The sequence below is a fragment of the Scophthalmus maximus genome, chromosome 4 (genome assembly GCF_022379125.1).
Source record: "Scophthalmus maximus strain ysfricsl-2021 chromosome 4, ASM2237912v1, whole genome shotgun sequence".
In the NCBI taxonomy this organism is placed as follows: domain Eukaryota; kingdom Metazoa; phylum Chordata; class Actinopteri; order Pleuronectiformes; family Scophthalmidae; genus Scophthalmus; species Scophthalmus maximus.
Window position 1 is genome coordinate 10,118,515 of NC_061518.1, and position 14,305 is coordinate 10,132,819.

Sequence of the window (14,305 nt, forward strand, 5' to 3'; positions counted from 1 at the left end):
TGTGTGTGTGTGTGTGTGTGTGTGTGTGTGTGAGAAAAACGCTACTGGATCAGCCCTCAGGAGATGTTTCTGTTTAATAGAATTTATCATTTTAACTTCATTGAGCAAAAAAAACTTTTGTATAAATTGAAATTCAGACAGTTAGAAAATAATTTTATACTTTAAAAAAAAAACACCTGTTATGTTTCCATTTGTCTAAAGTGAAAAAAATATATGACAACTTACTTGTATCTTTACTATCAGTTCACAGATCTAAATCCAGTCAACAATTCCTTCCCCAAAGTGGAGCGACTTATCCGAAAATGAAATTAAAAACGATCAAAATCAACCAATTTGGAGTTTAACAGCTACAACAATGTCCCATCTCTCAGATGCATTAACGCCTCAGAACACTAGAGGGAAGACTTCTCTCAAAAATGTGAACATGCTGGACTTAAGTGGTGTCAAGGACTGTTTTTCTTCATTCAGATAAGACTCTGTGTGACTCTTTGTCTTTATGTCCTGGTCATCACTCAGTCCTTCAGAGACTTTCGTGAGCACCCAGATGAGCTTAACTCGGCCCGATGTGATCTTTTCTGTTTCACCATTCCTGTTATCGTGAAAACTGTGACACTGTTGTAAGTTACTTAAGAAAACCTGTCCATCGGACAAGAAACGAGCTGATAAACACAATTTATAAACTGTAGCATTGGAGTGTTTCTGTCAGCACAGAGAGGACGTGGTTTAAAAAAAAAACTTGACATTCAAAACTGATTTTAGAACTGCTCATGGACTGTTGTCATACATACAATCAGCTGCACTGATATTCAGCTTATGAAGCCGTTAATGTGACGAGAGCCTGGAAAGCCAGCGTGAGCAGCAGGGCCAGAGTGCTCGGTGAGTGGACGGCTCCAGCGCTCGGGTACCCGTAGCTCGTCCGACACGAGTTCTTCACCTCCTCATATGGAATAGGAACATCATCTGGACTCGTGCCATTCAGTCTGTCACGGACCTGAACACACCGACATAAGACCGTAAGACAGTCATCCAACAGACAGAAAGGCTCTGTGACAGGTGAGTGTTCTCTCACTCGCACTGTCCACCTGCTGCCAAAGCACCAAGAACTTAAAAACTAATTATAAGAAATCGAAAATAGCTCGTGAATTAAATTTTACCCCCTGAAAGAAATGGAAAAAAAGATTATTTTTTTTCACTGAAAAGTGAGTTGGTCGTTATTTGTATCCCCAGGATATGTAGGGCTTCTCAAAAATGTCATTATTTTGCATGTTGCCAGTCCTAAACATGAAGAATATCAGGCTTTTAAAGAGGCTCATGTTTGTCTTCACAATTTGATGATTTGTTAAATCCATTAGCTACTAGTAGCTCCCATTGGCAGGGTAACCATGGACACATTTGTATAAACAAAAAATAAAACGCATATACAATGAGACACTAATCAAAGATCTTGGATTGCCTATATAATGAACTCCAGGATTGTGTGTTTTCGTTTCAGCTGAGGACGTGCAATGTTTGACAAAAACTGTGCCATGAGGTTCATTTAATGGATTTAGTGCATCCATAGTCAATGCACAGAATTTCTAACCCAACAAGGCCATTGCTACATTAACACAAGCACCTTGAATGATGTGGACGCCCACAGATGGGAAAAAATTGTTTTTTTACCTCCATTCTCCATAATACATCCAACGTGACATAAGCGCAGGATTAGATCCATCTTTCAAACGTTACACCATCAGTTTTTAATTCAGCCTGTCTTTTATGGATTCCTCATCTCCGAGCCCAATCAAGAGAGCACCGGGGGTTGTTTTTCTTAGACTTGACAAAACTGCTTCACAGCAAAAAAACACATTATGCAGAGTTTTTTTTTATTTCCTGCAGCTAACTAGACTGATTAAACTCAGATGAGTGTCTGTTTATCAAGAAATGAAGTTCTTTGCAGATATCCAGTTAAGCTGAATAAACAACTACATGCCTAACCCTAACCCTAGGGTTTTTTTTAGGGTAAAGACATTGTTTTAGGGTTCAGGTTAGAATTGTCAGGTTGTTTATGGCATTAAGTTTTACTGGCTGACGGGCTGGCTTGTGCATGCATCACGTCGACGAGTGTTCTCACAACCATAGAAAGATAAAATGTGTGTTTCCTTGACCTCTTCAACCTCTGTCAGGACACGGAGCAGGTTGTTTCCCAGAGCAGCTTTGACCTCCTCATCAGTCCATCCTCGTCTCAGCAGTTCAGCCACCAGATTGGGCACCTTGGACACATCCTCCAAGCCCTCTGGTAGCCTGAGAGGGCGACATGCAGGAAGACGATTAAATATCAAGTCTCTAATTGTGTATTTATTCGTATAAATATATATAAACATTAAAGGGATAGTTAAGTGATTTTGAAGTGGGGTTGTATGAGTTACTTATGCATTGTTAAGATGTTACCTTACAGAGTTTGGAGGAGAAGCGGAAGTAGCGATAGTCGGAGTCCCACTGTTGCAGAGGCGATCACCGAAAAAAAGGTATTTTTCGCCACATTTTGAAATGCTTAAATTAAAAATAAATCTGTTAAATTGTAAACTAAAGGATGTATGTTTTTCACTGCTTTAGTTCACCGATGCAGAGAATCAGCGTATCTCTCCGCAAATCAGCCGCGGCGAGTTGGCGCAGTAATACATCGCCAAGTACGCTTGAAAAAAAAGGGCAAACTTAAACGGCTGCCTGGGTTCAAACTGAAGCAGTGAAAAAATATGTCCTTCAGCCTACAATTGAATAGATTTTTCTTTTTTAGGTAACGTTTAAAAGATGTTTTTCGGTGGTGCCCTCTGCAACAGTGGGACTCAGACTTACGCTTCTTCCACTTCTCCTCCAAACTCCGTAAAATGACAACGCTGATCACCATCTCCATAAGGTAACATTAACTATGCATAAGTAACTCATACAACCCCACTTTAAAATCACTGAAATATCCCTATAATGACTACATAGGAAACAGCCCAAGTCACTGTAAAGTTATTGGGGGGGAAAAAACATCCTTGATTATTAATTTACCCTCATAAATACATCAAATGTGCCTCATGAAGACAGTGCATGTGGTGCGGTCATCACAGTTGATTTAAATGTTGCTTATGTCAGACTGGTGCATGGAAATTTGTGACATAGAAAAAGGAGAAGCCAGGACAAAAACACAGATACAGAATCTCTCAATAACCTGAACTGCTTTAAATGGCCAAAAAGTAATTGCAGCTTCATGTAAGATCCCATCCACTGCTGGCCTTTGAGTAAATGTAGGGATTGTTTATACCAACCTGGTCACTCCATCATAATCTCCACCAAAACCGATGATACCCGCCCCGGCCACTTTCTTTATATGGTCAAAGTGATCTACAGTGACAGCAGTAAATGGAGATTAACGTTCATGAACGTATGGGCGGCGGTGCAGAAAGAACGATAACTTCATTAATTTTCAACCAGATTTACAGTAGCTGTCATCATCATAGCAGTGATTTACCAGCAACGTCCGAGACCTTTGCTGTCTTGCTGCAGGTCACGTAATCGTTGTAGAAGTTCACCATGACGATCCCCCCCGTTTTGTTCTGCAGAGACAGACAAGATGGTAGATGGCAGTGACTGAAGTACTGACCCAGAAACGCTGATCTATAGGAAGGAACGAGACACCGTGTCATTTCTGCTTTGTTGGACAGGACTCTGTGGAGACTGAGAGAGAAAGACATGACCTGAGCCAAGAGATGTGTTCAAACGTGATGTAATCCGAGCACATGAGGCTATTGACCTCTATGTTCTATTATGACAGTCTCCTGGTTGGAGCTGTTTTGTTTTTCTCTGTTTATTATTTTACATTGCTGCATTGTAATCATCATGTTATTGCCCTTAACTGGGAAACTGTTAAGGAAACTGTTAAATTTCCCAGTTAAACTAAAATTATTGTATCAGTTTGAAGTGGACACAAGGTGCCGATTTACAGCTGCTGTGAAGCCTTTGCTGTCATAAAGGCTGTTAATGTGTGTGGCAGTTATCTGAGATAGCAAGCAGGAGAGGCAGGAGGTGTTTTCATTGAGCTCAACAGCTTCAGTAGGCTGCTAACCTGACACTTTCTGCTTTTCAGTATCCAAATATCACTTCCAATATCCGCGGTTCAAAATAGCTCAGTAACATTTAGCCATGCTCAATATGAGCCCAGGTGAGAGCTATACCAACGTCAACGCTCCTCGTGGGAATGTTCTAAGCTAAAGACAAAACCAAGACAAGGTCTGCACGTCTACAAAGACGGGGAAAACTTTGTGGATATTATGACGACACAGACATAGAAGGTTTTTTTCCATCGTTGCTGATGGAGACGGAGAGAGAGAGAGAGAGTAAGGCAAAGAGCACTGCACACAGCTCTACAATGAAGCAACTGTGCAAAACACAGAGTTAGAGATATTTTATGTTATTATAATACTGTGTTGGGACAAATATAGGACTATGGCAGGATGGCACATTCTAGGAAATGAATGGAAAACACTGAGACACACACACACAGACTCACGACTCTCTTGAGAACTTCATCTGGGACGTTCCTTTTATGTGGACAGATGCTGTAGGCAGAGGAGTGGCTGAAGATGACGGGAGCTTTTGACATGTCCAGCACCTGGTTCATGACTTTTACAGTCACATGAGCCAGGTCAATCAGCATCCCCAGGCGGTTCATTTCCACTATTAGTTGCTGGTGTGGGAAAACGCCATGATTATTAAAACATGAAAAACACATTTAAAAGATAAAAAATGAAACAAAAACAGAAGATGTCATTCTTTTGATTGCCGAGACACATTTGTAAGAGAAAGCCGTGAAAGTGGAGACACTTTGAATGAATACACATCTTATAAAGTAATGTTTGGTGAGGCCAAGTTAAAGGTTGAAAGCAAATTCTGCCCAGTACTTCTTACTCAGACCTTGCCAAATGGTGACAGGCCGTTGTGTTGAGATGGCTCTGATCCAGTGTCAACACGCCAGTTATCCGCCCTGACCAGAAAAAGAAAAAAGAAAAAAAAGCTTGCCATGAAAAAGTCAATTCTTTGGACTTATTGAATAAAATAACCATGTATTACATTTGTAACTTGGGAACGTCATTCAACTGTCCTTCTTAGACTTAATTCCCATGTACATTTGGTGATTCAAATATCTGATACTGTACTTTGCAAATATCATTACAAATACCGTGATACACTTTGGTGTATCTCAGCACCAAAGCGGCTCTTGCAGAGAATCTGACACCACTGCCTGGGGAGCACACAAGACCCACAGGAAACCCCCATAGTCTCCAGAACACAATGTTAACGGACCATGACATCTGACTGTAATACACCAAACAGATACGACGGAGCCCTGCTGGAAGTTTGGGTAACAAACAGAAGCTTTTATTCGTCTTACATATTATGTCTAAACATTTGCTGTTAATTTTGCCAATATCAAGTAAAATATCAGTATATTATTGCAGCCCTGTGAAAAGGAGAGACAGTTGGTGTAATTGAATGACAGTGTGAAATAAAAAAGACTTTTAACAATAGTTAACACTTTCTAAAAATTAGAAAACTATATGACAAGCTTCTGGAATATGATGCACCATTATAGATCACTCTATCCCGGAGGATCTAAAATGAATATTGAACTATTTTGATAACTTGTTGATTTGTTTAAGTCGTACAAAACATTTTATGTTCCACCTTCTCAAACAGGAGAATTTTTCCTGATTTTTACATGTTAATTTAAGGTTTGATTATTGTTTGGAGGTAACAAACAAGTTTAAGAAGTCAAATCAGTTCAAAGTTTGTTCCGCCTCAACCAACCACAATGGTCAAATGGTGGATGGAATATTTTTACAGTTTGACAACTGCCACCAGTCCACCACCAGACAAACACACACGCACGCACTTGCGCAGTGATTTGTGTCACTGTTATTAGGTCAGATGTGTAAATCTGTCATGCGGCTGGCTCTTACCACGGTGTGTTGCAGGAGTGTGTGAGAGTGAGGTAGCGGACTCCCAGCTGGTACATGATGCGCAGGGTGCCCAGGCTGCTGTCTATGGAATGACCCCCCTCCACTCCGATCAGACTGGCTGTCTTGTTCATGCTGAAGGCGTCCATGATGTCTGTGCGGTGCAGACATGAGGGGTGACAGGTGATTCAGCCAGGAAGCCGAGGCAGGCATGATGGGAGAAGATGTGGCAATGCATTTTCAAATGTCTCAAATTGCCGGCAGTGCATCTGAGAGTCTCACCTTGGCTACTGGTGGCAAACATGAAGGTTTCTGGATATTTTTGGCACATCCTGTGAACCACATCGATCTGCTCCAGTGTTTGTCTGACTGCATCTTTGTACTGAGTCTCACAGGGAACATAGGCGGACCAGAACTGGGAGAGGAATAAAAGATAATGGGTGAATTATCTGCAATGCTGTGTAGCCAGGGAAAAAAATACATACAGCTGGTTCTCAACTATCACACATCAAGAATTCAAATATGATGTCTAATTTATAGATTGAATACATGACATTACGTTTTTTCCTGCATGAGGAAAGTTTCTCTTTGGTAAAAAAATGAAAATAAATAAAGCAGATCAGTAAATTCTAAATTTTTTGGAAATTATTTATCTGCATACAAATTAATATTTGCTATTTCTTTCGGTTTTAACGTGGACAAAAAACAGATGCTGGTAAACAGTTTGTCACCATTTTCTTTGGCTGTGGTTACAAGAAAGTAGCTTCATCCTATAATGTTTTATTAAGTGGTAAAATGAGGATCCTATAACCTGAAAGTGCTTTTGAGGTGGTTAAAATATCATTATATCGAATGTTCCGAGAGATATTCTCAACAACTTTCACTGATATGACATGTTTTTATCTTATCTTAAGATATTTTCTAAGTTGCATCTGCGAAGCAGTTTCTGAAGATCGGATGCGGTCCCCAGTAGATCCTTTCGACCTTGAAAGGATAGTTTTCCAGTTACCGGTACATCCCATTCTGTACGTACCTGTGCTCCCAGCCGCCCCGCTTTGATCTTAGGGATGTTGGTGTGTGTTGTTCCGAGGGTGTTAAGATCCACTTTATTCAGCTCATTGTTGAATTGCTTTAGAATTTGCCAAGGCAGGTCGTTGTGACTGAAAGATCAGACAGTAAAGGTCTCGCACAGAAACAAAGACTTTTCTCAACGCTTTCATCATAACGTGATCTGACAGCTAGAGAGGAAAACTGTGTGGAGCTCCTTTCCTTATCTTTATTCAAGAGCATGGTCTTTCATTTGAGTGCATCATTTCTTCCTCTCACATTCAGATTTTCTATAGCTTTCCATTAAAACCATGTCCTCTCCCAAACAGCCCACGCTACTGTGTAAATTTGCTCTGCACGTGTTCAGAATTCAGACATTTGTGCAGCATCGGTATGCTGCACAAATGTCGCGGGCTTCAGTTTGAGTCCCTCTCGTCACACTCAGGCTGCTTCAGTGCGATTGCACAACTTCTGCTTTCCTATAAGATCATGAATATATTTTTTCCTCTTCTGTACCTTCTTCCTCCTCCCAAACACCTTTAAGGTGTGAGCGTGTGTATCATCACTTTCATCCTGCCTTATTTCTTAAATTCTACTCACCAGCCTTGTTCCCCTCAATAATTGCAAAAAAGCACCTTCCTGGTGGCTATGACCTTTCTCCCCCTCCTTCTCTTCCCAGTATCCTTCTCAGATCCCGTCCCATCCCTGACTTTTTCACATAGCCTTTCTCTTATCCAATAATGGCTTATACCATTTCTGTTGTACATATTGTGTTGATGTATGGCTGGATAGTATGAAGTTCGCTTCTGAACAACAATATTTCGCCTATAAGTACACATCATGTAAAAAGACCTCCTTGTTGAGTTTCTTATTTTCTCTAAAACATGTCACATTTCTTTCCCTCATCCATATTGTCTTCATATAGCGCAGATGTGATGCCTCCGTCTAAATGTGTAAAGATGTGATTAATCTTTGTGTTGACTAAAATAGGACTAATTGCACTATTTTGTTTCAATATCCTCAGATAATTCTACTCCAATTTGACTCTAAATATATTCTGTCTGTCAAAAAGTCCATTATGAAATTATACATCCTTCCTCCATTACCGATTTTACTGACTTCCCTCCACATTAAGAGCCTTTTCTTTGTCTTTTCTCCCTCATTAATTAATCTGACCAGAGCATCCATTCTGGATTTTCTTTTCAAATCCCACTCTAATAATTGCTGAAAAGCCCTCTCTGTTCTCTGTACACGAGATTGGCTATGAACTATTATCTTCTTCATCCATTTGCGTAAGTGAGAAGCCAAGCCAGCCTTCCCATCAAACAATGCTGGTATTTTCATTGACTTCCGTTAACATTCATTTTCTAAAACATGGACCAGATAGCTCCTACTCTGTCAATGGAGGAACAGAATTAGCTTCATGTCCTCATATAACTGCACATATAACTCTTCTAGCATCTGCCATTTTTCCTTTTGTATTCTATAGATTCTCTTGTGTCATGTTCTTGACATGAACTTGGGCCATGAGAAACAAAATGTGGTTCCCATATACTCTGTATGTCGTCTGCATTTGTAATGGCGAAATAAACTCACTTGAGCTTAAGCTTGAACGTTTTTCCTTAAAAGCTCAGAATGCCTTTGCACTCTTAAAGCATTTACTGCTTCTACCAAGGCACCACTCTCTTCATACCTTGTGTTTTACAAGGTTTCCTACCTCTTTACTCTACTTTTAGTCATATCTTGAATTGTGCATTCCTGTCTAGTGTCACCAAATGACTTCCCGCAACATAACCTTGAGTTCTTCCATTCAGCTTTACCAGAGCACCATCTGGTAGAAGCACTCCCTTCTTGTATGCACACCTTTTTCTTTACTGTGGTGAGAAATGGGAAGTTGTTGGTATTTTTCCCTATTCCCTACAGTGAAACATATTGGCATCCATTTTGTCATTGTTTGCCTAGTTAAGCGTATTTAACACTTGAACGGCAAACATTATTATCATGTGTTCTCATTTCTTAAATAGACTTTAACTATTTGATTAGAAGAACGTAATGGTACCATTGAAATAGAAACAAGAATTGAATAATTCACCCACTTAAAACCCTGAACACAATTATTTGGCGACAAACGTGTACAACAGCGGGCAACTTAAAAAAAAAATCCATATTGAGGATACTTACCTTTTTTAACTGAACAATGAAATCCAACAAATTACCTCAGAAAGCTGGACACAGATTATGGATTTCATCATATTGGAAGAATACGGAACTTGAGCAGCTGTTAGCCACGCCCAGGCTCATCTCTCCTGTACAGTGGTCTCTTCCTATACCTGATGCTGCAGTTGTTGCTTCATGGCAAACATTATGTCATGTAAAGCACAATTTTACTTTATGCAAGATACTTTCACTTACCCATCGATGAGTGGCGTCTCAGACATCAGCCTCAGAGCTCTGGTCATGTACTGGTCCTCGGCCAAGGTGAAGGAATGAGAACTGATCCAGACGCCCAGAAATACAGCTAAAATAACTCTAGACAGCATTTTATTCTACTAGGTCTTTCTTCAACTTCTGAGCAATCCTGATTCTACGAACTGCCCCTGGAAAAGTTTTTCTCTCTTGTTCGCCAGTGTCTCCACTTTTGGTTTTGTGTAGTTTCTGTGCAGATTCTTTTGGATTCTCACAGTTTCCTGTCTGTTTCTGTTTTACTGCAGCTTTAAACATCCACCCTGCTCATCACTCCTCCTCTGTCCTGAGTCTGTTTCTCATTACAGCACTCATAAATGCAGTACAGTAGCTTAAAAACATCCTGACAATCTCTGTTGTCGTAAACCAATATATGTTGGTTAATATATAATTCACCTCTCGACTGATTATCTCTTGGTTTGCCATTCATGTGACCGTGAAAAGCTCTGAGTAGATTTGCAAAAGAATTCCAGAACCGCAAAACAAGACAAACAATCCAGAGGAGTTCAAATGAAAGTTAGAATTGTATATTTTGGAGATATTTATACTATAATCTCTCACTAAAGCTCGAATGTTGTCCAAAAACTAGTAATACACATCAATGGGTCATTTTTTTGCACACAGGTTCATAGTGTACGTTCTTTGTAGTGCACCATACAACCGGACCATTTGCAGCACCTGGAGAAGTTCCACCCATATCGGTGTCCTGGTAAAAGCTTCCATAGTTTTTACCGCCCCCTCGGCAGGACGGCAGAATGCAGCATAAACTCTGTCAATACCCCTTTCGCTGTGTGCTCTAAAAGTCTAAAAATAACCTGAGGAGAGAAGAGACATGAGCGTTACCAGGTTTTCCAGTTAGCCGCGCCTTGGAAAGTCAACATTGCCTCTAACACAAGAAATTGACGTTTTTTAGTTGAAGAGAGTATACACCATACACCAGAGATACCTGGATTTCACTAGACAGGAGGGGAGAGAAAAATTCTATCTGAAAATGAACTTGTAACTTAAGCTGTCAGACATGTGTAGTGGAGTAGAAAGCTTAATATTTGCTTTGGAGATGTAGTAGAGAACAAAAAAATGCATTTTCATAAAACAGACACACTCATGTGAAGTACCCCTAAGGATTCGATTTGGGGTGAAATCTGTAATTAAGTGTTGTATTTGTCAAAACACGAGGATAAGTTTAAAATGCTTAATGCAAAACTGGTTATGTGGTATTGAACAGAAATTGTGATAATGAGCAGGTTGGCTGGTGAGCAGGGGCAAGGCAAGCAGGCAGGAGGTAGGCGGTGGGCGCAGGTTGGGCGGCACCAAAGACAATTACTACAGCCAGCCCTGGGACTCAATGGCGGTACATACAGTTGTGAGAAATATAGATTTCCCCACCACATGTTTTCTTTTGGACACCAACAAATTCCTGTAGTATTGTCACCAGCCAGCACCGTATGCAATTGCTGTTCTCTTTTCTCCATCATTTTTTCTTCTTTTAACAGCAGACAGACCATTACGCATGTCCACTGCTGCATGAGCTGTTCTTCTATATATATATATACACCATGTTTGGTAAGCATTGGAGGAAACACCCACTGTCTGACGAGCAGTTGTCACATTTCCTCTTTTGTGTTAAAGTGAAGCTTGCGGGTACATCAGTTGGTCTTCACACAGCGGCTGACCTCAGTGAGACAGAGTCGACGCAGGCAGCGACAGGCGGCCGGACAGAGACGTAGACGCCAAAGGAGAACTGTTCAATAAGAGGAAGCTAAAAGAGCAAATATTTATATTACTAATATAATCTCACATTAAGGCTGGATATGGCCAGGTTGGATGTCACAGAGAGGTTTCATGCTATTTCGTTTCCTGGACACCTGCACACACAGGAGTCCTTGCAACTGGCTCTCGGATTCCCGTTTCAGGACACAGACGTTCTCATCGTCTCCTATCCAAAGTCAGGTAACTACGGACTGTGAAATTTCAATATCAATTTAAGAATGTACGTTTACTTGTATATACTTTTTTATCTGACTTATTTTTCCTCTCTGCTGATGTAACGTGGCACATTGCCCCCATAGTGGGACTAATAAAGGTTTATCTTATCTTACACCTGCAGTGTCTCCATGGGCAAAATGAAAATAGTAAAATGAGCATGCTGAGTCATTCACATTGTGACTCATTAATTTGCAGTTAAGGTTTTTTTTGTATCTTTTTTTTTTTTTTTTAAATTAAATGAATTTAATGAAAGTCAGGACAAAGCTGTTTCTCTCTTCTCTCTCAACAGGCACTACGTGGATGCAGGAAATCGTGACTCTCATATCCAGCAGAGGAGACCCACACTTGAACCAAACTGTCCCAAACTGGACCAGGGCTCCCTGGCTGGAGCAGTACTATTGTGCGGCCGTACTGGGAGCCTCATCCGCCACACCGCGAGTTATCACCACACACCTGCCTTATCACCTACTGGCCCCCACCCTCCAGGGCTCCAGAGCCAAGGTCAGATTTACATGTTGATGTGTACTGTAAAAGTACAAGTACAAATCGTCTGGGTCAATAGCTATGGCTCACCATGTACCTCGATGGTAATTCTTGAAAGCATTACTAATGTCAGTATCAGCCTCACAAATTGGTCAGATTATAGTTAGTACACAAAGCAAGTAAGTTAACAATCTGACGGTCACGGTGGGATTCTGTGTCATCTCACAGGTCATCTATGTGAGCAGGAACCCAAAAGATGTGGTCGTGTCCTTTTACCACTTTCACAAAATGGCTAACTTTCTTCCTGAGGCTGGCACATTTGAAGAGTTTTTGAATCGATTCCTTGAGGGCACACGTGAGTCGACTCCCCCCCCCCCCATGTTGTATATAATTTGCAGCTAAATGTATAATTTGATCAAACATACAACAATATTTTTTCCACACTTATTTGTTTCAGTGAACTTTGGTTCCTGGTTCGACCATTTTAAAGGCTGGACCAATCAGACAGCATCTATGGACAATCTGCTTCACATCACTTACGAAGAGATGTCATTGGTAGAGAAGAAGTGATTCTTCATTCTTCTTACACTATCTGCCCATAAATGTCTATTTTCAAATAGGCCAGTGACATTTTTCTCTTAAGACATTTATCTTGTTCCCCAGTCACATGGGTCAGAAGGCAAAGTGAACGTTTGTGAAAGTATTTACTCCACTATTTTCAGTCCTTGAAGTGTTGCAGTGCAAATTTGATATGCTAATTAATTCCTTCAATCATTTTTTATCATTATTATTTTCTGTGATCAGGACCTACATGGAGCCATAAAGAGGGTCAGCTCTTTCCTGCAGTGTCCCCTGGTGGAGGACGAGGTCAACAACTGTGTGCAACATTGCAGCTTCAGCAAAATGAAAAATAACAAGATGGTGAACTACACCCTCATCACCAATGACATAATTGACCATAGTAAGGGCTCCTTCATGAGAAAAGGTGAGTCTATGTTCAATTATATGCAGATTAATCAGGCTTGATTAATTGATTATGTCACTATGCTCATTAACTGAATGTGAAAATATTTGCTATTGAAAAATTGCACACACTCATAGATATCAGTCCCCTGAATATGCCCATTTCCCCCCCACTAAGATCCATTCATTGTACCCTGGGCAATAAGTGAAAATGTGAAAGAAATACCAGACACTAGGCATATATTTTAAAATCGTGATCAATTATTCAAATCAGTCGCCTTCAATTAAATACCCTACTTTTGGTGTCACTTACCGTTCCCTTCCCTGCAATTCAGGTAAGACTGGTGACTGGAAGAACATGTTCACTGTGGAGCAGAATCAATATTTCGAAAGCGTCTTCACGTCCAAGATGCACGACTGCAATTTAGAGTTTGTGTGGGAGGTGCAGGATAAAGAGGAGAATTTCTCTGTAACAGCTGTATAAATCCTGCTAATATACAATGAAATCAGTTGTGAACGAGACATTGTATTAAACATTGTGACACTCGTACAGATGCAGTTTAAGAGACACTGAGACATGTTCAATGTTCAGTACCCTCCTCTGCCTCTCCTGTTTTTTTTTGTTTGTTTGCTGCCTTACTTTCATAAATGTGTGTAACGTGACAGTGGTGATGTATGAATAAATCTCAGGTCAACTAAGTCCTCTCATGGTTGACTTTGAAATAAACGTATGTCGTATTTATTAAACGTAATTTTTTCTTTGGTACAGAACAAGTGGCTTTTAATGTTGCTGATGTGCATCACAAAGAAAAGAAACTGAGGGTTATGAAAGTAACAGAACAATGAGCAGAGGACAGGGCAAAGTTTTTATTACAAAGCTCCTCGCCCAGCGGGCAGAGACATCTTTGTGCGTCCTGTCACATCGCACATCCAAAGAAATTTCCTGTTCCCACTCAAGTTTACATGCTTTGATTTAATCCATGTGCGTGTGTAAGAGCAGACATACGGTACAGATTGTACAGAACACACTGTTCTCTGTAACTGCCGGGGTGGATAACTGGTGGAAATGCTCTGGTCTGGTACAGGTTGAGGGAATTCATCTCCAGAGGCTTGTAGCTGACATCCGATTGACTTGAGACACTCACTGTCATTTGATAGGCTGTGACTTTTATTGTATTACGAAGATGGTTCGCAGACTTCAAATGTCTCAGATTGTTGTGAGTGTTTCTACCATTCAGTTGTCAAAAACGGCTGAATCTCCCCACTGACTTACATCTGAAAGTGTTTGTGGGAGCGTGTGTGTAATGTGGCCTAATTTGAAAGGAGAAAGAAAGGACATTCAAAATCGTGTGCATGCAACGTTGAAGATCATTATCTTGTGT

At 40.5% G+C, this 14,305-nt stretch overlaps 2 protein-coding genes across 2 annotated transcripts; one reads left to right on the plus strand and one right to left on the minus strand.

The window, feature by feature from the left end:
* Positions 1-56: 56 nt before the first annotated feature.
* On the minus strand, positions 57-9,794 carry dpep1 (dipeptidase 1). The gene is made up of 10 exons (XM_035628705.2): positions 9,441-9,794; positions 7,015-7,141; positions 6,264-6,396; positions 5,985-6,135; positions 4,939-5,008; positions 4,535-4,711; positions 3,497-3,581; positions 3,294-3,369; positions 2,148-2,283; positions 57-991 (listed from the first exon to the last, which is right to left on the minus strand). Exons 1-10 carry the CDS (start codon positions 9,566-9,568, stop codon positions 812-814), a joined length of 1,263 nt encoding a protein of 420 aa, XP_035484598.2. The 5' UTR covers positions 9,569-9,794; the 3' UTR covers positions 57-811.
* Positions 9,795-11,114: 1,320 nt separating this feature from the next.
* On the plus strand, positions 11,115-13,650 carry sult5a1 (sulfotransferase family 5A, member 1). The gene is made up of 6 exons (XM_035628706.2): positions 11,115-11,441; positions 11,767-11,978; positions 12,189-12,315; positions 12,418-12,515; positions 12,765-12,945; positions 13,259-13,650. The coding sequence occupies exons 1-6, from the start codon at positions 11,303-11,305 to the stop codon at positions 13,405-13,407; spliced, it is 906 nt and encodes a 301-aa protein (XP_035484599.2). The 5' UTR covers positions 11,115-11,302; the 3' UTR covers positions 13,408-13,650.
* The last annotated feature ends 655 nt before the right edge of the window (positions 13,651-14,305 follow it).

Excerpts from the sequence above, each read along its gene's own strand:
- dpep1 (XM_035628705.2), bottom strand. The coding sequence starts at position 9,568 with ATGCTGTCTAGAGTTATTTTAGCTGTATTTCTGGGCGTCTGGATCAGT. Across the intron at positions 2,284-3,293 it reads GATTATGATGGAGTGACCAG|GCTACCAGAGGGCTTGGAGG; the intron begins GTTGGTATAAAC and ends TCGCCCTCTCAG. Across the intron at positions 992-2,147 it reads TCCTGACAGAGGTTGAAGAG|GTCCGTGACAGACTGAATGG; the intron begins GTCAAGGAAACA and ends CGGTGTGTTCAG.
- sult5a1 (XM_035628706.2), top strand. The coding sequence starts at position 11,303 with ATGGCCAGGTTGGATGTCACAGAGAGGTTTCATGCTATTTCGTTTCCT. Across the intron at positions 11,979-12,188 it reads TCCAGGGCTCCAGAGCCAAG|GTCATCTATGTGAGCAGGAA; the intron begins GTCAGATTTACA and ends GTCATCTCACAG. Across the intron at positions 12,946-13,258 it reads GGGCTCCTTCATGAGAAAAG|GTAAGACTGGTGACTGGAAG; the intron begins GTGAGTCTATGT and ends CCTGCAATTCAG.